The sequence below is a fragment of the Meleagris gallopavo genome, chromosome 8 (genome assembly GCF_000146605.3).
Source record: "Meleagris gallopavo isolate NT-WF06-2002-E0010 breed Aviagen turkey brand Nicholas breeding stock chromosome 8, Turkey_5.1, whole genome shotgun sequence".
Classification (NCBI taxonomy): Eukaryota; Metazoa; Chordata; class Aves; order Galliformes; family Phasianidae; genus Meleagris; species Meleagris gallopavo.
The window spans coordinates 18159702-18181400 of NC_015018.2; the positions used below are offsets into that span (position 1 = coordinate 18159702).

Genomic DNA, 21699 nt, shown 5'->3' on the forward strand with positions numbered 1-21699 from the left:
TCACTCACTGGAAATTGCATGAGCAACAACTAAAATATATCCCAATTAAAAAAAGTTGATTAGAAAACAACATCTACAACAGCAAGCTAAAAAGGTGGGTATGAGCTGCTGAATTTAGAATCATTTTAAAACTTTTTTTTTACTAATGATATAAAATAATGACAGCATCAGGAATAAAACATTTTGGAAAAGAGAGTTTAAATTGAAAACAAGAAAAAAAGCAAAACACCGGCATATTTCAATAATTCAGAAAAAATACATTTTTCAGCATTTCTGTGTCTTGTAACATAGAAGATCAAGGCTACTGGTACTATTCTCTTGGTGGCACACATTGCTGGCATGCCAAGCACAGCAAAGAACAAAACAGGCTTTTTTTTGTAAAATTGGGATTGTTCACTCAGGGATATTCTCAAATGCACATTTCAAGACTGTGTTTTCTCTTACAGAGAAGAATGTTTAGGACTACTGACAATTAACAACACTTGTGTCTGCTAAGTCCTATCAAAAATCAATTTTTGTTGTGATCTGTATGGATTTAGATTAATACTGAAAGGAAACAGTCAAATGGTCTGAGTAGTTATAGAAAAGGGATCAAAGAACACATCTAATGGTTCAGACATCATACTATCTGCTGGTATCTCAAATGCATTATACCAAGAAGTCTGTAAAAAGCCCTTTTATTAGCAATGAATTGACCTCAAAAACACAGGAATCTAAATTAAACAACTACAAAATAGTTTCCAGGAGTAGCTCTAAACAAATGAAGACATTATTACAATGTTTTATGAAGGTCAGAATATCTCCTTTTGGAAATATTGAAGAGTTGGAGAAAAGAAAAGTCAGAAGCTACTTCAGACTAATTTCCAGAATGCATCTTAAGAAGACAATTCCTTGATACCATTTTTTGTAACATTTCTTTGGATTACAAACAGTGCTAAAGATCTGCACTTATAAGCATATTTCTCCCTCTCTCTCTATCTACATAACAAGAACACATTTAATAAACAAAGTTTTGGAGAAATTCTGCTTCATGGATATATGAAAATGGAGAAGATGCAGGTGCTTTCATCAAACACATTCAGGTAAACAAAATATTATGTATTAATAGTAACTACTGATTGTAACAGGTATAAGTAGGCACATTAACAGATTTAATTTATGAGGAAAACCTTTGAGCTACAATGAAAAAAATACAAAAAGATTTTTTTCCCCTCAAATAATGGAAAGAAAATAGCAATAATCATGCATCTTCATGCAGTGAGATGAAATTCCCAGTAATTTTGGATCACAAAGTGCTACTCCCTTCCTAAGTTAATCTGGAGCATTAAGGTAAACTTTTAGAGATGCCTGAACAACAATAAAGCCTTTTTTTTTTTTATTTTTTTAAATAATCCTTTTATACTTCAAAGTTCTGCATGTTACTTATTATTAAGGAAAATGTAGTACTATTCATCTTTGGTGTTTTTCTATTCTCTATGCAGGAAAAATGTTCTACACAAGATTTCAAGTGTCTATTTAAAAATGGAATTTGAACTGCATAGATTTTCTGGATACAGCACTAAGGCACAATCATGAAGCTAGATAAATGACTTCAAGTCCCACATGCTTCTCTACACAAGAATGCTGTATGCCAGTCCAGAATTGAGTACCTTAGAATGTGTCAAAGAAAATCAGGAACATGTTTTTAAGTAATGACATCTAAATTTGTTTCTAAAGCCCTGTATAGACAGGATCCATCTGTATGGCTCTAGAATTCTATATTGTCAGCCTTTAGAAAAGGCAAAGTGTAATAGCATTTCAACTCACTTCACACATACTTCTAGAGCCAAATATGATCTTACAGACATGTATGTCTTAGCCTTTTTAAAGACCCACACATCTCCCTCTACACAAAAGAAGAATGGAAATGATTACACACAAAGCATGCTTGCAACTTATTTCTGCTATAAGCATTTCCCAAAATACATATTTTTATGGACAGCACATTACTTTAAATGACTTTGAAAGTATATATAGGAAAACATTAACATCAGCTTGTATGGAAAATTAAGGTGCTTTGCTACACACCAACGCTTTGTAGAAACAACCAAACTTACAATATTGCAATTGCAACCATTGAAAAGCTTAATTTTTTTTTTTCTTACAAGTTTCTCCCAAATAATTTCTTCATGATTACATGGAGAGAAAAATCAATTCTCTTCATTCTTATAATTTCAATGAGCCAATTTCTGTGTTCTGTTTTTAATTTAAAAATACTGTACAAGTAAAACAAAATGTTGCCCAGTCTTTGAAATAGTTACATCTGCATTGGAATTCACATTAAGTAAATACACTACAATGCATCCCTCAAAAATTTGTAACAGTATCCAGCAGAGTATAGCTGCTATCTTACTGAGATGCAATAGCACTGCAGTTGTTAGGAAACCATGCACTCCAAGTATGTAAGCAAGAAACCTGGTTTCCTCCTTACACAGAATTTTCTCAGGTTAAGTGCAGATGCTTTTAAGTCAATCTTGCTTACCACAGTTTTATAGTCCAGGGCAGCACCAGTAGTACTAACTAAGTAAATGTTGCTGAGTATTCCTAAAAGCAGACAGAAGTATATAGAGAAGAAACCAGACTTTCCACTTGAACAGATTTACAAGAAATAAAAGCAAGGAAATAAAAAATGAAAAGCAACCAACCCACCAGGAAAAACAAAAAAAAACCAAAAACAGACAACCAGCTTAAGGGTCTAATATTTCTACTGTGAGCTAACTTCTCTGTGGAATTCAATTCACATATGCAGAAAGATCACTTACAAAATAGTGCGATACACCTCCTCCTTGGATCAATATACTTCCATGTTTTCTACTGAACTTGTTCAGAACTCAAAGTTTAATGACTATTGACTATGGGCCTTCCTACACTGGAGGTTTCAGCATTTAAGTTACAAGTCAGACAAATCATTCAACTCAATTGATCTTTCTAACCACTTAAGAAGTCTTGCCAACTGACTCATGCTTGCAGGGATACCCTTCATTAGTGAGGCTGATATCTCTAAGATTAATTTCTAATTGTCTGCCTTATTTCGATTCCCTTTGGGTTGCTCAGACCACACATCCGTTCTCAGGATGATTACTCCTGCAGTACTGTCGCATAAACAACCGGAGACCACATATTGGCTGCGTATGGTCCTGGCAACTAAGTCATTAATTCATTTCCATTTCAGAGCTAGTGCTTTCCTTCTGAAGAATTGCAGGACAACAATAATCATTTCTTTGAGGTTAAGACTAAGTGGCCCTGTTGCAAGGGTTACTATGTAAGCCTGTAAGAAACAATAGCTTTCTGCTAGATTAATTACAAGATTTTAGAGTTAGCTTTTGAAAGAGGAGATGGTTTTCCTTGAGTGAAACGTTGCCAACAAAAAAGAATTCAAGCATGGAAGTTAGAGAAAACTTACAGATGAAATAGCAGCTAACTTGTTTAAATTGCCTTTTATAAATAGTTTTTTGAGATTAAGATGAATTACTTGGAAGTGTTACTGGACACAACAAAACTCAAAACTCTCAAAAAACTGGAATGGAAAGCAGTCTTGCCCAAATCTGCAATCTATCATTAATACTAAAGGAATTAAGAATGCATTCTCCATATCTGAACGTTTTTCCAAGTAACATCTTGAAGATCTTATAATATGACTTTATAAAACTACTGAAAGAAAAAGTTGGCTGTATTTTTTGCTGGAAGAAAACTTCAGTCACTCTCAACTCAATCACAGAAACACTTAAGATTCCTTGTTTTCATTTATTACCAACTGCCAACATCATATCTTCAAAGTCAAGTCAAGTCATTTTTACATCACTACACCTGAACTAAAAGAAAGCACATACCAGTAAAAGAAAACACTTACAAAAGGAGACCAGGAGAGCTTCCCAACCCTTAGTTTAGCTAATATGCATTTACAATACTTATTAATTGCATTTTCATAAAGCAGCATTTTGTGTTTACAATAGCCAACTTTGTTTGAGGTTTGGTCAAGTAGGACTTATAAAGTTTTTTTTTGTTGTTTTGTTTTGTTTTTTTTAACAGAAATAACTGTACCCAAAGTTGTAGGACAAGGCATCTAGAAATCACCACAACTTGTCACTACTAACATCATTATTAACAGCACACAACAGCCTAATGTTAAAATGAAGTATAGAATACATACTTAAAAAGCTTTTTGAAGAGAAATCCTGGAACTTTGAAACCCTCTTCAAATTCAGTGTCGCTTTCATCAGAAAGTTCTTCAGCCACAGGACGTTCTTTGTCCTTCAAACGTTCTCTTTGCCACTTCCTATAAGTGACACAAGGAGTCAGCATTCAGTTATTGCATGGAAAAGATTCTATATGAATACTACATTGAATTATTCATCAAGTAGTAAAGAATAAATACATTTTCTCAGATGTGATGAATTTAAGTAGTAATCCACTGGAGGAGAAAATTATTCATCTAAGTGCTCAAAATATTTGACATAATGTGCATGCACTTCTGAACAGTCATAAGCTTTTGTAATTGTGCAGCTAAGCATGATTATCTATAGACAGCAATGCTAATTAACAGTTAACACTATTAAAAGAAACTGGCAATGTTAAGTTCCCAAACATTCATTTAAAAAGGACAAAACAAAAACAAAACAACAAAGAAATAAAGAGTAAGTATTATAAAGATATTTTTCTTAATTTAAACAGATATCTAAATGTCTTTCACCTAGAGAAATGTTCAGTAGCATACAAACATTACAGAAGACTCGGTTGGAAACATCACTGTCTTTGAACTGATGTGCTCTACAGACCCTAAGCTGTTAGGAGAGTTAACGTTTGACATTTTGAAATTATGGTGACTCATGGCATACAGCCCAAGTGCTGTATTTGGACTCTGCATAGACTACATCCAGAATTATGTTCTTGTCCTGTGCCCCCTCTCAAAAAGGGCACCAGAGGATCTTCAACATCCAAAACAATTATGGACTTGTGTTTGCTTTAGTGACCCAAACAAAACCACTTACTTGTAACAGGAAACTGTACAGTTACTGCCTTGAAGGAAACGACTGCAGAACCTGAACAAATAAGTATTGAACTACCAAAAGCACTTTACAGACAACTTGGGTTTTGCTGTTATTCACTGCTGAAACTGCATTCACTGCAGCCACACCAAACACAGTGTACAGCCTGATAAAATCCCTACAGAAAGTGGTAAAGTTGCAGAACAGATTAAGAACACCCTCATGCCATTGCTCATCACGCAGCACAAAAGCAGACATATTTCATCTAATAAGAGGATTGCTGCATCTGTAAGGATGAAATGACTGCATGCCTCCTTGCAGATACCTTAGATATATCTATCAGCGAAGTTTCTTCCTACCAAAACACTCTTCCCAGTGGTTGGTCCTGTCCCCCCCAAGCCAGACAAAACACTTTCAAATGAAGCATGTACTGCAATTGAAGCCATTGTAGACATCATTATTTGAACACTTTTTCCATACTCATTATTAAAGGTGCTGGCCTGAATGGGGCTGAAGAATGAGCCCTGGCAGTCTAAAAGCATCTGAGACATAAAATATAGACATTGAAATTGTTCAGGTTGCAAAGAACTATAAATAGCAGTGATAGTACGAAAAGAAGCAAGTGGAAGATTGAGGCAAAAAAAAATCAAATACAAGTCTCTTAGCACTGAAATCTATGGTATTAAGCTACAAGGAGCCTCTTAAGTGAGATGCTGGAAAACTCGTCTATCCAGTATTTGCTTAATGAGAAAGCACACTCCAGAAGTTCTGCAGAAGTAACAAAGGAGAGCTTAATGGGATGTACTAGTTTTCCAGTCCACTTGCAGTTTCTGAACAAACATTGCAGCTGAGTGAACAGTTGTACTTCCATCCTGGTAACAGTTTACCTCTCCCATTCACCCATTACACAAACAGCTTCCTGATGGCTTGGGCTCTTACCATTGGCTGGAGAGCTGCAACAGCAGAAATACGGCAGGGTAAACGAACTAAAAGAAAAATCCATCTTCTGGGAAAATGGATTTATGATCTGTTTTAAAAAATGTGATAAATTCACTCTCTATTTAAAATTACTTAACTCAATTTTTCCATAAAATATATGCATGAAGAAAAAAAATACATTTAGGGAGAGAAAAGATATATATAATTTTCACATTTGAAAGAAGAAACTACACTGACAAGCAAAATGCATTTTATTTCCTGTCCTGCTAAGATGATGCATTTTATGCTTATAGGATAAGTGAGTGCTTTTAAAGCTATTGGTCTCATTTTATCCATGTCAGGAAAAAAGCAACAAAGTTGTTCAAAAAATTTACAAATATCATTAGATGTAGAATTTAAGTACTTTCATGACCTTGATTTATATCCTAACCTAACTAGGCAAAATAAAGGAGACAGAAGTCACTGTTAAAATTTCTCAAACAACTGCTCACAAAACTGGTGCTGTCTCACAAGATATTGACCTTCAAACCTGGCAAAACAACCCAGAAGAACAACCCATGCATTGCTCTAAGTCTTTAAGACTTGACCCACACACCTTGGCTCACCGATGTTTACAGCAGACACTGGTGGCACAATGACACCCCCCAGCCTGATATTTTCAGATACTTCACGTAAGGGCTTCTCAACACTCAACACACAAACAATCATATACTCTTCCTTGTGCAACGAAGCTAGCTGCGGTAGCTTTCCAGATCAGCTTTTCACCAATATAGTGAGAAACGGCTTGCCTTTATGGAAGCAGTCACAAACATGGAACTGTGGTACTGTTTTATTAAGAGAAAATAAAGACAATAATTTCCAAATACGTGTGAGTTACAATAACTGCAAAACCAAAAAAAAAAAAAAAAAAAACAAGAGGGCCAGCCTTCAATTTTCTGATGAAAAACAAATGTTGTTATTATTTGTTTGTCATATCTCAGATTGTTCTTATTACATGAAATCACATAGCCTGTTAAGTAGCAAAAAGATCCAACCAAACAAAATAATACAAAAAGTGTATACAAAAATAATTCCCACAGATACTTCTACATAGCCTGACTTAGGTAAGAAAATCTCTACTTCAGAATAGCAATCTACTAAATGGTTGAATTAGGAAAATAACAATAATGCTCTCAGACTAAAAAAAAAAGACCAAAAAGGCAGGTGATACTGGAGGCACAGCATAAAAATGCATTTATTTTTGTTCAGTACCACAATGTTGTGTTATCAGGTATGAATTGTCAGTTATTGTTTTGAGTTCCAGGGAAAGATAAATGATTCAAACTTACAAATGCTGACAGTCGCTGCTTCAGATTGTGTCACTACTGGAACTAACACACATCAGAACTTGGTTATGTTATCTCACCGAGTTATGAGAAGACTTGAAAGGTGAAACAAAAATCAACAGAAAACACCTACTTATCTCATTAAAATCAATACAATTCCAACTTACAAAACTTCTAAAGCGACAGGTAGATCACTTTAGAAATCAAATTCAAATAAAACACAATTGACAAGCAAGGCAGTGTTTTGTACAGAAGCCCCTAATCCAGTCTCCCAACATGAATGTTGCAGCGAGTATTTGAGCTTCAGCCTCCCCTGGGAAGAAGCAGATTGCCCTCTAGCGTACGTTGGAAAAAGTGATCCAGAAGCAACCAAGAGAAAACTTCCTGCAGATTAACAGAAACTCATAACTCTAAGGAATTTAACCAACAGTTTCTGCAATTAGTTTGATCAATGTAGATCACTCTTGAAATCATGAGATACCTAGAAAATCAATATATCTAGAATTTTAACTAATATATCCAGAACCCAGTTATCATAAGGAAAAATTCTGATATACTTTGTATTTATTATTCTATACTTATAATTGCGTCGGCTTTAGAATTGAAGCTCTGCTATTGTATCTCCCCAAGGTCTGCAGCTCTTTGGTTTTCCCCACTCAACTGAAAGAAAAAGCAGTAATTTGTTGATACCACTGTAACAACATGCAGAGCTTGAAGCTGCCATTCAGTTTTTGAAAAGCTGTGAACTTGATGCAAGATACTGTATTAAGACTTCATCATTTTTAACAGAAAAGTGAAAACATTCCCAATAGCTGAAGCAAAGGGAAGAAAAACACTGCGAGACCAAACTGGCCAGGTGGTCAGTCGACCTCTTCTCTGTAAGTCAAACTTTCAAGAGAGAAACAGCACTAACTCATAATTTGACTTAATGACAGGGTACCATATTAAGCAAAGAATTAAAAAAATGCATATAAGTCTGAGTTAAATTTCATTACTGTGCCTAAATGATTGGTAAGCACAGGCTCTACCGAAAGAGAAGCATGACCTTTGAGAAATCTACTTTTCTGCTGTCCATGGTCACTAATAAGCACAATTTTATCCTACAAATGCAGAATGAAAGCCATATATCATACAATTAAATCTTTCTTAATATGAGATTGTATTCAGATACTAAGCCCATTTCCCACTTATTGCAATACCCAAGAAAGAAATTCTGCATCCAAAACAGTAATGAGCACAATTTTTTTTCTTTTTAAAATACAGTCAGGAACCAAGCTGAGCGTTTAATATAGTTTGCCTTTTTGAAGCACAATATGTTTTCTGTTTTAGACAGCTAAGAATCCCTTACAGATTATTCTAATTTGCTAAACTGAAGCATTCAGCATTACTTTTCTGATCTAACTTTTTATGGTCTGTATGCATGGATTTAATTGGCACATCCTAACAGATGAAATAAATGCAGTTAGTACAAGTCTCTACAAGTAAATTAAGACTGATGTAGATGATTACACACTTGAGCTTAGAATGAAAGGTGTACTCAGCGAGTGAGCCAAAATATATCTTCATTTGTGCCTCAGATTGTCATTTTAAAGAGCAGTTAGGATGCTCTAAGAAAACGTTTTCCAGGAAAGGTAATATTTAATCCTTTTTAAATTTATAACTGATACAATGAGAGATTGACTGATTCAGATGCTGCAAAGACAGCTCATGTATGAAAACTGATCTAACTTGAGAAAAAACATCACTTATTTTTTAGTTAACTTTATTATTGGTTTGACTGTTTTTGTTATCATCTGTTTTGTGTGCTGATATCCACTACATCCAGCAACTCAGCTGCTTGGCTGACGCTCGGGAAACATGGTGAGAAGCAGCTTTACTAGCCTTGCCTCCCAGCCCTTCACAGCAATTGAAGGAAGTGCTACTCAAAAAACTCTACTTCACAAACTATACAAAAAAGCCAAGAAAATACAGACATGGAACTTATCTCCCACAACCTGAGATTTAATTCTTTCCCTGAAGCAGCAGGCATACACATACTGGCAGCTGCTATGGGAATAGTGACCCTAAGATAGCTATTAAAACTTTTTGTTTCCAAGCTATTACTTCATGCAGATAATGTATTAGTGATGTCAAAAGTGTAACATATTATCTACAGATAATGAGAAAAAATTATTTGATTGTATTTGCACTTCCTATTTTAATACATGCAAAAGAGAATTTATGTTAGCACGCCAAAAGACTGGATGAGCTGCAGCTTCCACAGCTCCAAAACCTTGACAAAGTAAAACAAGAAGATTATGCAGTTACTTTCTTGCTGAGAAGCCAGAAAAGGCTTATTTCCTATGCCTTTAATCTGCATTGAAGTGAAGCTTACTTCTATTTTCTGATTCTAGGTATGAAAAGCTAAAAATAGGTGCAGTTTCACTGAACAGCCTTCAAAGAAAGCAGCTCTGCCGTGACCTGGCTGCTCCACCAGGTGGGTGACCGCTCCAGACTCCTACCAGTGCCTGTGTGAAGCAGCTCTCGACTAGGGCAGTTACTGCTGAGTATGACAAAAAATACACTGAAACCACAGCTGTTGAGGGGGATCAAGTCTCTGAGACCTTCAGCACTACCCCAGAGACTGATGACCTAATCCAGGCCTCTGGGTTCAGCTGGGAATAGTCACTATGAAGGACAGTGGGAGATAATGATAACATCACCTTGCACTGAATCCTCAACTTAGCATTTAGCACCTGACAGTCTGTCACTGATTTACTTTACCTCCCCACAGCCCTGGTATTCCTTGCTACAGTAGCCAGAAGATTTTTTCCCCATGTCTGCACAGCAGCACTGCTCCAGTAATGGTAACAAGAGAAAGGCAAGAGCCATGCAAGAGCAAAGATAGCACTAAAAGAGTGTGTTTAATTCTGGCCTTTCCACTTTCCGCTGACCATGCCTGGCTGTGAGTGACCAGGCCGACTGACACAAGTTGCCTTCAGAAGAAAAGCAGAGCAGCTGTTCTCCTGCTTGCCCTGTTTACCACAGATGCACCAGCTCCTCTTTGGAAACAGTCAGTTCCTCTAGCAGTCCCATAATTAGCTAATTACTATGCTTTAACATCATCATCGTATTTTCCCCTTGACACAGACCAATCTCTTCAAGTCCCATCCTTGAAAAGTTTTAATGTTAAAGAAACTCATTTTCAGCTTTCGAGAGTATAGGACTTTATACAGCACCAAGCACAAGACTAGATGTTCAGAATACTGAAGTAGTCCTAAAGGACTTTCCCTTGCCTATCTCAGGGGTAAAATATACCATAATCTCACTCATTTATTTGCATTCAAAAGTATAACTGATGTGAAACAAGACATAAATGTAAGCAAATGACAGCATTTCTTCAGCATTCTTAATATGTTTCTTAATTCACTACACTTTATTTTCTCATGGCATTTCCCATAATGAAGATTACCTGGGGGTGTCAGCATAAAAACGTCAATGTGGACAGCTGCAGCTTAACAGCCACAATAACTGTAGCTATGAAATTTTTAAGAGATGTAGTGTTTTGGTGGCAATTACAGTTATTGATATTTCTAAAATTCATTTAGGTTTTTATTGTAACTTTAGTAACCAAAAGAAATGTAGTCTATGATATGACTTTGCTAAGGATAAATTGTCACAATCTTAACGTTATTAAAAAACGTGTTTGAGTGAATTTAAACTGAGAGTCATATTAAAACTTTCAATCAAAATAAATTACTCTTGATGAAAACACTGAATTAAAAATGATTTAATATTGGTCTAATTTACATGTGAAACGTACAATTTTATTCAATAAAACAGTAAATATTTTAGTGGTTAAATACAATTAATTTTTGTTAATGTACCCCAATAAAAAACACACTTTTTTGACCTTATGGACATTGTTCAGATTAGCCTCTCATTGAAATCTTCTATTCAAGAAGCAATAAACTACTCCTTAACCTTGAAAAGCAGCATCCTGGGATTCCAAGCCTAATGCCAATTCCTGATCTGCCTTAGTAGTGTAAGACATAAAAAACAAGTTGACCTCTTCCTACTTAACATTTTGTTTCCTGTAATAATGCTAGAACTGGAACACAAGCACCTCTATCAGAGCATGCCTCTTCCTCCACAGCAGCTCTTAGCACAGGTTAAAGATGGGTATTCATACTACTTCTTGACCCTCGCTTTTGATACAGCATAATTTAACTTTGTAGGATGCTCCATATCTGTAAAACACAAGATTTAAATCTCTCCACCATTAACCAGGCGTTATGCTAGGATTTTTGCCTACATTAGTCACTCTTCTCTATAACTTTAATAACCATTGCTCCTTTCGCTCCAGGAAAGCTGTTTTCAACTTGGAATCCATGCTTTTCTAAGGGCTATAAACCACTTGAAGGACCTTAAATTACATGTCACTTCAGTGGCCCTTAAAAATGTTTTCCAAGCAGCTCTAACAATGGAAACATGGCACAGTCTTATTGTTAGGAGCTCCACAGCAATGATACTGGTAGGAAAAAAAACAAACCAAAACAAAGCACAACAGCACACTGTAGCTACAGAGAAATCATTAATACCCAGGCTATACAGATTTCATAAGTTACAGATTAGCACTAGGTGCTTCAGGTGCCATTTTTAGAAGTAACTTGTGTTCTTGACATCTTAGCTATATTGCTCTACCTAGTTATACTAGTTTATTGAATAGAAGATGCTGATTCTTTTTATAAATCTTACACAGTCTACAACCTTAGGTCATCACAGCTGGAGAAAACTACTACCATTGCCACATCTTTGTTAGATAAGAACATCACTATTAATAAGGACAGAAAGAAAGGAAAACCACTGTCAAACAGGGCAGCTCTTTTTAGATTTGACTAATAGCAACATGATGTCCAGTCTTTATTATTTATCTAAGTTATGCAAGAGTTATCACTCGATAATAAAAAAGAACAGATGATTCCTTTCCAGTATGCATTTTATGAGTTTAAATTCAAAGTCCACTTTATAGTGATGTTCAAATTAATATATTTGCCTGAGATTTCATCTAATGATTTATACAAAAACAGTACATATACATTTGTTCAAGTAATTTCTTCCTGACTAGTCACTAACTAAAGCCAAAACCCAAGCATCTCATCCCAAGCCAAACCAAAGATACCTCTCACAGTGAGGAAGTGACTTCCTTCTGAAGAGGGAGTCTGTCTGTTCTGTAATTTTGCCTATCAAACAGAAAACGTCATATATAATTGAAAGGTAGGTATGAGGATCTGTAGACAAAAGTAAACAGCTTAAGAAAACAGTAATGCTGCCAAGTAATACATAATACATTTCTATACATTACTGTTGGCACATTCACAGTACTGTAAATAACAAACAAATCCAAAACTGAAATAACTTACTTTTGAATGATCTTCAAATGATCAGAAAAATTAAATAGCAAAGTCCTAATAATTAAGAGGTATGCCTGATTCCCTTAGAAAGGCTATGATCATTCTGACCGTCTCCTTCCCATTATTCCTAGTCGTGTATTACAGATTTTGTCTTTTACACGTGCAGTATCATTTGGTAATGTTGCTACTAAAATGTCTGGGACTAACCTTAGCCTCTGTTTATAATAGTCTTCATCTCCATCATCTCTCCATCTTTTTACTTTGCGCTTCCCTACTGTATGTTCTTCCTCCTCAGAGCTTGGAAAGTAGTCAGCGTCGTTTTCAGCATCTTTAGAATCCCGCCTCACCAAGTATTTTCCCTTCCTTGACAAATTCCTGAGTTCATAATCAGAATCATTTTCAGCATGTGAAGATGCCTGTTCTTCCTCCTCTTCAACTGCTGCTGGCTCAAGTTGTTCCTCATCAGGTACATACTCAGATTCTCCACTATCGTCTTCCTGTCCAGGCTTGAGCTTTGTAGTCTCAAGATTTTTTTTTCTTTTAGAATACCTGCTTTTGAATGAACCTGAAGGGCATGCTTCTGAAGTTTCTTCAAGTGTTTTTTTAAACGTTTATCTGTTTTTGACAGAACTTTACCTCTTCTTTCCTTTGTAGCAGATGTGGGAGCTACGCACTGAACATTTTTGGCTTGTGCTTTCTTCTTCGCTCTTTTGTGAAGGGATAACTTCTTTCTCTCAGATGACAGCTTAGCCTGGTCTGCTAAATACTTTTCAAAATCAGATGCTTCATTTAGCATTAGTCGCCGTGTTTTCCTCTCTGGCTTCTGAGGTATTTTAGTTCCAAACGGGGTCATCTGGCCTGTACGAATAAGCTCTTCCCACTCTGTTTCCTGAACAGGCATAAGCATACTGCCAAGAGATGATGGACCAGGCTCTGCAACAAAAAAACAGAATAACCACAATGCCTTCCACACGTTCTGAATGACTCCAATACAGGAACAAAATTGTGTATAAAAACCAAATAGATTTAAAGCTTAAAAACAACTCCAAACTAACATTACACAATATGAAAAGGTCAAAAAAGGCAGAAACCAACAAAAAAGGTCAAAACAGATTTTTCTTTTTAAAAATTCAAATTACTTCTAAAATTTCATATAGGAAACATTATGCATGCTCTTAGAATGCTAATACTTCTGGAATAACACACGGCAGCAGAAAGAACTATCATAGAAGAATAATCCTTAACATCACATGAACTCTAATGTGTTACTTATACTTTCAGTTCAACATGTCATCATATTCACTACAACAAAGCATAGAATTCCCATAAACAGTAACAATGCCCACTTCTATTTCTATTACTGATTGTTCAGATTTTCTTAAAAGCTTGAAATCTGAAGTTTCCATTAAGGATACCAGGAGAGAGACAAAAGACTGTCTTCCCATAAGCTAAAAAAAACCCCAAACCCTCCAATACTACAATGCCACTAGGATTATGATTTTAAAAGTCAGATTGACCACACAGCATATTGTCATCAATAAGCACTTACAGCTAAACTGCATACACAGTTACTAAGCTTATATTTGTGTTAACTGTGTTAATTGTCATCTGAAAGCAAGGAGGGGGGGGATTTCTTGAATTTAAGAAGCCGAAGGGAAATGCCAATCTAGAATCTATTACTAAGGTCCAAAATTTCACAGTAGCTACAACAGAATTGCCAGCATGGTATGCTACTATATATGCTATTTAAAGCATTGTATTTATCACTAAAGTATGTTTAATATGTAAAGATAATGCATCTGGCTTGAAACAACTCCCTTTTCAGCCCATTAGTTCCTCAAACCATAGGAACTGTTCAACTTCATTTCTTCTGTCTTGGGTTCCATACACTTTCTAGCCACATTTCATCACACTAGGTGCCAGAGATTTCCTGCATGAACTCATTAGAAGAAAAAAGGCTTAAGATGATTTCCTGCTAAGAAAAGTTTACTAAAATTTTCACTCTCACTAAAGTTTCTTGACCCAGGAGAGGAACATAAGCCTTCTGAGATTCAGAATCCACATCTGCAATGAATACAAGGCATAAGGATATAGCACAATGAGGGGGACGGAATCAGTGCAGAGGAAGGCATTGTATGGGTCCAACCCTGCCCTTCTGGATACCACACATAATGATGGTGAGTGAAATACAGTTAAGCTGGAGTTATAAAATCCAATCTCAGCTTGTAGAGAGCAGTGAGAAAGAAAACAGTGAAATATTTGCATAAGAAACAAAGAGGACAAGCATACTGCTCTGGAAGCTGTTTTTTCCTAATCTTTTTTTGTGTTTTAACACAGTATAGCCTGATAAAGTATTCCCCTCTTACATTTCTAACTATAATTCTCAACAATAAGAAAAAAACAATTTTGTTAATGCTGACTGATAGCATCCAGCATATAAAATGTAATTCAATCACGATGTTAGTCATCATTATCAAATTAGCTGTGAAAAAATGTTAAGATTTCCAATTTATTAAGCCCAATACTCTAATGTGCATCAGTCATCCCTACTGAGCTGAACAAGGATTAACATCCATTTCTTAAAACTTCCCACATGAATATGCCAAGATTTGCAATTCTGCAGGTGCAGAAAATGAATGTTCTTAACACTCTCTTTGAAAACAAACCACTGAAATGTATTTCCTTATTGGCAACGATCTTGCAAATTACTTTCAAACAACAAAAGGCAGTACGTCAAAGTAGAGCAGAAGTTTCAGCCTTCTCCCATACATACCTTCATCATCTTCAAATTCAATTTCATTTACTTTATCAAGAATCTCAGTTCCCCCAAGAACTGCTTGGAGACGTTTCTGTTTTGCTTTGATCTTCTTTAGCTGTTGTTCCTTGAATGACAATTAGGTACATTATTAAAATTTCAAGCTACTTCAGAATCCTGCTATCCTTTTAAACAGTATTTAAGCTATAACACTTACAGTATTTTCTACCAGAAAGTCATACTCAAATGTTCAAAGTATTCCATTTAATAAAAAAAGCACAAAACTGTCACAAAGTGTCTGTAGCTTAATAACTCACAAAATATGCATAAATGTATGTGTACAATCATCTTAAAATACACTGTAAGACATTACTATTTATACACACATTTCACATGCTAATTATGCATTTTCATGTCCATTTTTCAAGGTCATTTTATAACTATGCTGATACAAGCAAAAACAGCCCTTGGACTAGTGAGATATGTGAAGAATATTAAAAAAAAAGTCCATGATTTGCAAGACTGAATTACTGGCAAATAAACTATTAAAACCAAGTGTAATATTCATTAGGATTTATTTATCACCCAGCAGTTTTGGAATGTTTGCTTGGAAAGGAACAAAAAACACAAGTCAGACATCTTAATATATGTTTGTACATAACTAATTCAGGAATGGTTGCAGCTACTTTAACAGCAAAAACTACAAAGTAAAATGCTTTTGAAAAATAAGTGAAAAAATTCGACACTACAGACATTATAACAAGTGTAGTTCATTACAGCAATGAAAGTGATTCACATCTAACTCTTCTGCTACCCCTTTTATCTGACTGTAATGTCCTCAACTGTGTGTTTACCAGTAATGTTGCAATTCCCTTGGTGTTGCTATATTCATTTATGAAATACAAGAAATTCCAAACAGTAAAACTAACACATAGGCAGTGCAACTTTTCTCATGCGTAACTTTACTTTTTCAAAGTATTTTCCCATCTATAGAGGCACATAGTTTAGTAAAAAATAAAAATGAAGTTTACAATGCAATCAACTTTTTGTGTGTGTGTGAAGGGAGGTGCTCTTGCCTGCCCGAGTCCTTATGTAGCACCTTTCAATCACAAAGCATAGTGTATTTGTGTACATTACAATGTATTACCTCCTTTGTACCCAACATTATCCTTGCTACTGAAGAATTTACACTACAAAACACTACCTGTGTGACAGCTCTAAGGAAACAGCTCTAACAGTTAGTAATTTCACATTTATCTGAATAATGAAGCAATTCAGACTTTTTTTCTTTTTAAGTAGGACAAACAGAAAAGTACTAAAAGGCAATTCTCCATATGCAGTTCAAGATGAACTTCATATAGAGCATCTGCCTTCAAATACACTGGGACTTAACCAGAATCTTGAGCATATTGAGATCACTTTTACAGATTAGAGTTTTCATACAGATATTGATTTTTACACTTCAAAGGCCATTAGAGATGGCTAACAACAGATTTCCAATGAGTCATGAACTTCATCTGCTACTAACTTCCATGATTTCAAGTAACGTGATATCAGGAAAACGTAGCATAAAGTTCCTTGATGACACTTCAGATTTAAGTATGATAATCATATATCTTCCCATACTTCCAGCTACTTATTCCTCTACTAATAGTAAGTTGCTAGACCAGGGCCACTATTCAGTTTGCTCCCACTCCCTCTCAGTTGGCCAATCTGTGAATACAACATTATCCCAGTTGCTGAAATGATCAGAAGAATAACTAAAAAGAAACAACTGAATGGGGTCAGTGGCAAAAAGCCCAAGACTGGAGAGAAGTGCAGAGAGGAAGTTTTTGAGTTGGGCAATCATTACAGAAACTATTAGGTGCATTTCCATGAGACAGTGAGAAGATCTAAGAACTACATTCCTAACCATAAGTTTTGCTTTTCTCCCTTCTCCTTCCCATTCACAGATGTACAGGTCTATGGCTTACGTTACACTGATGCCTGCTAGATTGCTCTACAGCTCCTTTAGCTAAAAACTACAGCAGGAAAAAAATGGAGCAGCTTTTGTCACACCAGCAAGTTACAACAGCTCACAAAAGGCAATGATGCACGTTACTACAAGAAAGATGGAGTGAAAGAGCATCCAGAAAAAGGAACATGGGAAATTAAGGCCGTGAGAGCTGAGATTTAGACCAACTCTCAAATCATGCTCTAAAAATGCTTTACCATTTCTTGAAATACTACTAGGAAGGATTTAATTAATTTCATGCAAATCAGTCTTCCAAGCAAGTTTTACAGCTTTGTCTAAAATTAAAGAATCAACACGGTCCACCCCCAAATAAACATGCTAACAAAAAGCCAACATCAACCCCTCCACCCCCTTCACATCTTTAGTTATTTACTTTTTTTTGGTAGAAAATTAAACCATTTTAAAAGGGAAAGACAGCAATTTTAGACTGATTCTGCTCTATACAATTAAGCAACAATTACATCACATAATCCAGACCTTAAGCCAAAGCACAAGCCAAGTACTGTGAGCAGGAAATTAAAGTAATCTAATCACCTTGTTGTATTTTTGCCGTTTTACAGAATCTAGTTTTCTGTTTATATCTTTGTTGTTGGCAGCCTGAGGTGAAAGTTGCTCAATAATTTTATCTATTTGTTTCAGAGATGTTGTACATGATCTGAAAAACAAAAAGATTGCAATGTACTATTCAGTTGCAGTAAAGAAAATTAGAACATTTTCAATTCAGACAATTTAAAAATTCCACAGTGTTTAAGGTAAGATTTAAAAAGGACTACAATTAAATAAGCACTTTATGACTAAACATCATTAGAAACATTGAAGATTTAAAAAATGTAAACATTAATATTTGTAAACAAAGTTCTACTAATATTAAAATGTCAAAGGAAATGACACTAAACAAAATACTGTTATTTAGTACTCAGAAGCCACAAGCCTGATGATCACAATAACGGAATGAAGTGGTTGATTTTGCTACTAAAGATAAACAGAATACAATTAAAAACAAAGCAAAACAAAACAGGCTACAGTGACAAGCGTCAGAGATAGAAGCAGCACAGAACTAGCTAAGATCAAGCATTGTAACAGTTCTTATCAGTTCAATATCTGATATGTCTTCAATGGGAAGACTTTCTATTAAACAGATTTTGGGATTCAGGAGTTGGATCTGGAGCTCACTCTTTTCACTCTGTGTGCTGTTCTGACATCGTGAAGGTGGCACTGAGGGACACAGTTTTGTGATGGGGCTTTATAGCTCAGGTTGATGGCTGAATTTGATGATCTTGCAGGTATCTTCCAATCTACACGATTCTATGATACCATACAATAATCTAAACGAGAAACTCTTTGTTTTCACTTCGTAAAACTGTACACTGTTTGATGTCATTATATACAGATGCTTATTTAGATTACGAGGTATAAATATAGTTTCAGGAAATCAAACTATCTGAAAGAATTAACAGCATATGTACATTAACATTTCCTTACTTATGCACTACCATTTTTCTCATTTCTACATAAAATAGTTATAATCTGATATCATTTGTTTTCACTATTGCATTTGTTTGCAAGGAGGCACTGCATCACTATCAAAAGCAATTTATCTGTTTCTTGATTTAAATAGCAGAATATTTCATAAGGATATACAAATTAGCATCTCAAAGCTCTATGAAAACGCCCCAGAAAGCTCTTCTTGCCTACAAAGTAACTATTATTCCCCTTATATGCAAAGAAGAGCACTGTACATTTAATTCTTAGGGAGGAAATTGTTGATCATTTAGAACTCCTCGGCTCTAGTCTGGACTCTACCACTGTTCCCCTTGATGTGATCTGCCAGCTATCAATGCTATCTTCACACATTCAATCCTTCACTCCCGATAAACCTTTCTGAACCATCCCAACCCCTTTCTCAGTCTTTTTTCTTGCTTTAAACTATACTACACTCTTGCAGGTCTCTGATCTATTGGTCCTTGCTTCCTTGGCCCTGGGGTCTCTTACATGCTGCTACTGTCTTCTTCCACAATGCTTTATTTAACAGGACTGAAAAAATTAACTTCAATCATTTTTTCTTCTCCTTTTCCTACTTAAACTTGTGCAGATGTTATCCCACCATGCAGCTTCTGCTATGAACTCCATACAAACTTCTCAAAAACATTTCTCACCTAGGCTTACCTACAGTTATGCATTCAGTGTTACAGAACCATCAACTATCACACTCTACTCACATTTGCACTTTTGCACTTTCAACAAGTCATGTGTATCTCTACTTATTTTCTCAAAGTCAACTTTCAGACTTGGACAGACCCTTCTATACAGGTAAGTTTCTGCAGATCTACACAAACCATTCGTATCCCTTCATGTAAATCTAATTTTAAAACTGTAAGCAGGAAGATGAAAATACGGGGGTAAGAAAAAACATTGGGATACTTCTTACAGAAAATATCAGTCAACTGATAGGGCTGTGCATCACTCTTTCAATATCTGGATAAATCAAATTGCAAATATGCTCATCTTCTCAATGACCGTCTAATCATTATTTCCTTCTGCTACATAACATCTCAAATCAAGCTCCAGTTTTACACACATACTTAGTTGTTTTACATCTCCACGGCCAAACTGGAAAATTAATGCACGTGCTTAGTTCTATGCACTCCATAAGAGTTCAAACAGACAATGGAGGTATACACTACTCTTGAAGACTAGAAGAGAACACTAACACAGCTCAGTGAAAGAGATGCACACGTAAATAACTCACAATAACAACACAGTAATTCTACAATATCACACAATAATTCTACAATGAGATTAGAAACAGGAAGTTCAAAGATCAAAACTCAATGACATGTAGCCCTTATCACTCAGAGTCTTCTACTATCAACATATCACATTAAGCATTTGATTATTTAAAAGCATTCTCGAGGACTTTTTACAAACCAGAACAAAGGTTGCTCTGGTTGTAGTACCCTGACAATATGGAGCCACACAAGTTACAGAAAATAACTGTAACAAGCTACTGAAACGAGGTAGAAGTAGGTAACCACATGAAGCATGCAGGATTGAAGAAGTGATACTTCTGTGGTAACTGTGAATAACAAAGTATAATGCAGTTATTCACGGCCCAGGAAACAAACAAGCATTGCAGTAAGGTGGGCAACAAAGTAGAAAAAAAGGAAATGCGCTCTGTATCTTAGGTCTCTAAAGCTATGATGCATGACTACACAGGTCAAATAAGAGCAATGCTTCATTATTCTGATAGTGAAATGCTTTAATCTTTCAGCTTTTAAAAACATGAGACATTGAGCATAATTTGATTGCTAGTAACAGAAGACAACATCAAGGACAGAAAACTTACCTTAAGTCATCCAGCACTGACTGATACTCTTTTTCAGCATCAGCTATTTTTGTTGCTTTGTTAGCTTCATTAATTGCATTATCTACTTGCTGGAGAACTCCTTGCTCCAACACATCCTGGTCATACACATCGACTCCTAAACCTTTGAGCTCAGCAGCCTGTGCACTATATGAAACGGACTGAATCTGCTGCCTGTTGATATGCAGAAGGGGTTGTCCTCTTCTGGGTACCTCCATGGGAACTGCCACAGAAGTGGATGGCTTGCTGTCAGAGCTGTGAACTCCAAAATGATTACCCTGGTCACTGTTACAAATGCCATTGTCTTGTTCAGTTCCTGATTCTTCAGCATTATGGGGGCAAATACTGCTTACAGTAGTAATGGGGTCTTGTTCTTGAATACTGTCTGGTAGGTGGCTGTTTTCTGTTGGCATTATCTGTTCAAAAGAAACGAAGAAAAGTAAGAATCACATCACCATAACAATATTCACACACAAAGTTCCTCACGGAGATAGTGCCCAAACAGGAGCAAAACAAGTACATATCTTCATGTGAAATTGTTATTTCAAAACACCTGGTAGTTCACCTTTCTGTGAGGCATCCTCCACCCAAAGGTTTCTCTCTCCACGCTATTTCTACAATCAAAAGGAAGAGTGGCAAAAACATCTTAAAGTCTACAGTATGATGCACTCCTAGAAAATGCTTATATCAAGAAAAAAAAAGTCTGTAACTACTGTTCTCTTCACCAGAGTGAACTGAGCCTTGCATGAACGGTCATGCTCCAGAGGACAAAATAACAAAATCATACACGACAGAAAATGCCCTAAACCAAAAGTACAAACATTCAAAATAGTATAAGACTTCAAGCATAAAAAGCAAACCATTAGTATTTAGTGAGTATTTTAA

General features: G+C 35.7%; 1 protein-coding gene and 1 pseudogene across 1 annotated transcript in view; one reads left to right on the forward strand and one right to left on the reverse strand.

The window, feature by feature from the left end:
• The window catches only part of ERCC6 (ERCC excision repair 6, chromatin remodeling factor), a 45385-nt gene that overhangs the window by 22663 nt on the left and 1023 nt on the right, over positions 1-21699 (reverse strand). Inside the window, 6 exon segments of the mRNA XM_010714484.2 lie at positions 4190-4315; positions 12889-13225; positions 13228-13614; positions 15455-15563; positions 17985-18105; positions 20797-21230. Of these exon segments, the coding sequence (XP_010712786.1) occupies positions 4190-4315; positions 12889-13225; positions 13228-13614; positions 15455-15563; positions 17985-18105; positions 20797-21227 (1511 nt within the window). The 5' untranslated portion in view covers positions 21228-21230.
• On the forward strand, positions 18508-18681 carry LOC116216914 (annotated as a pseudogene).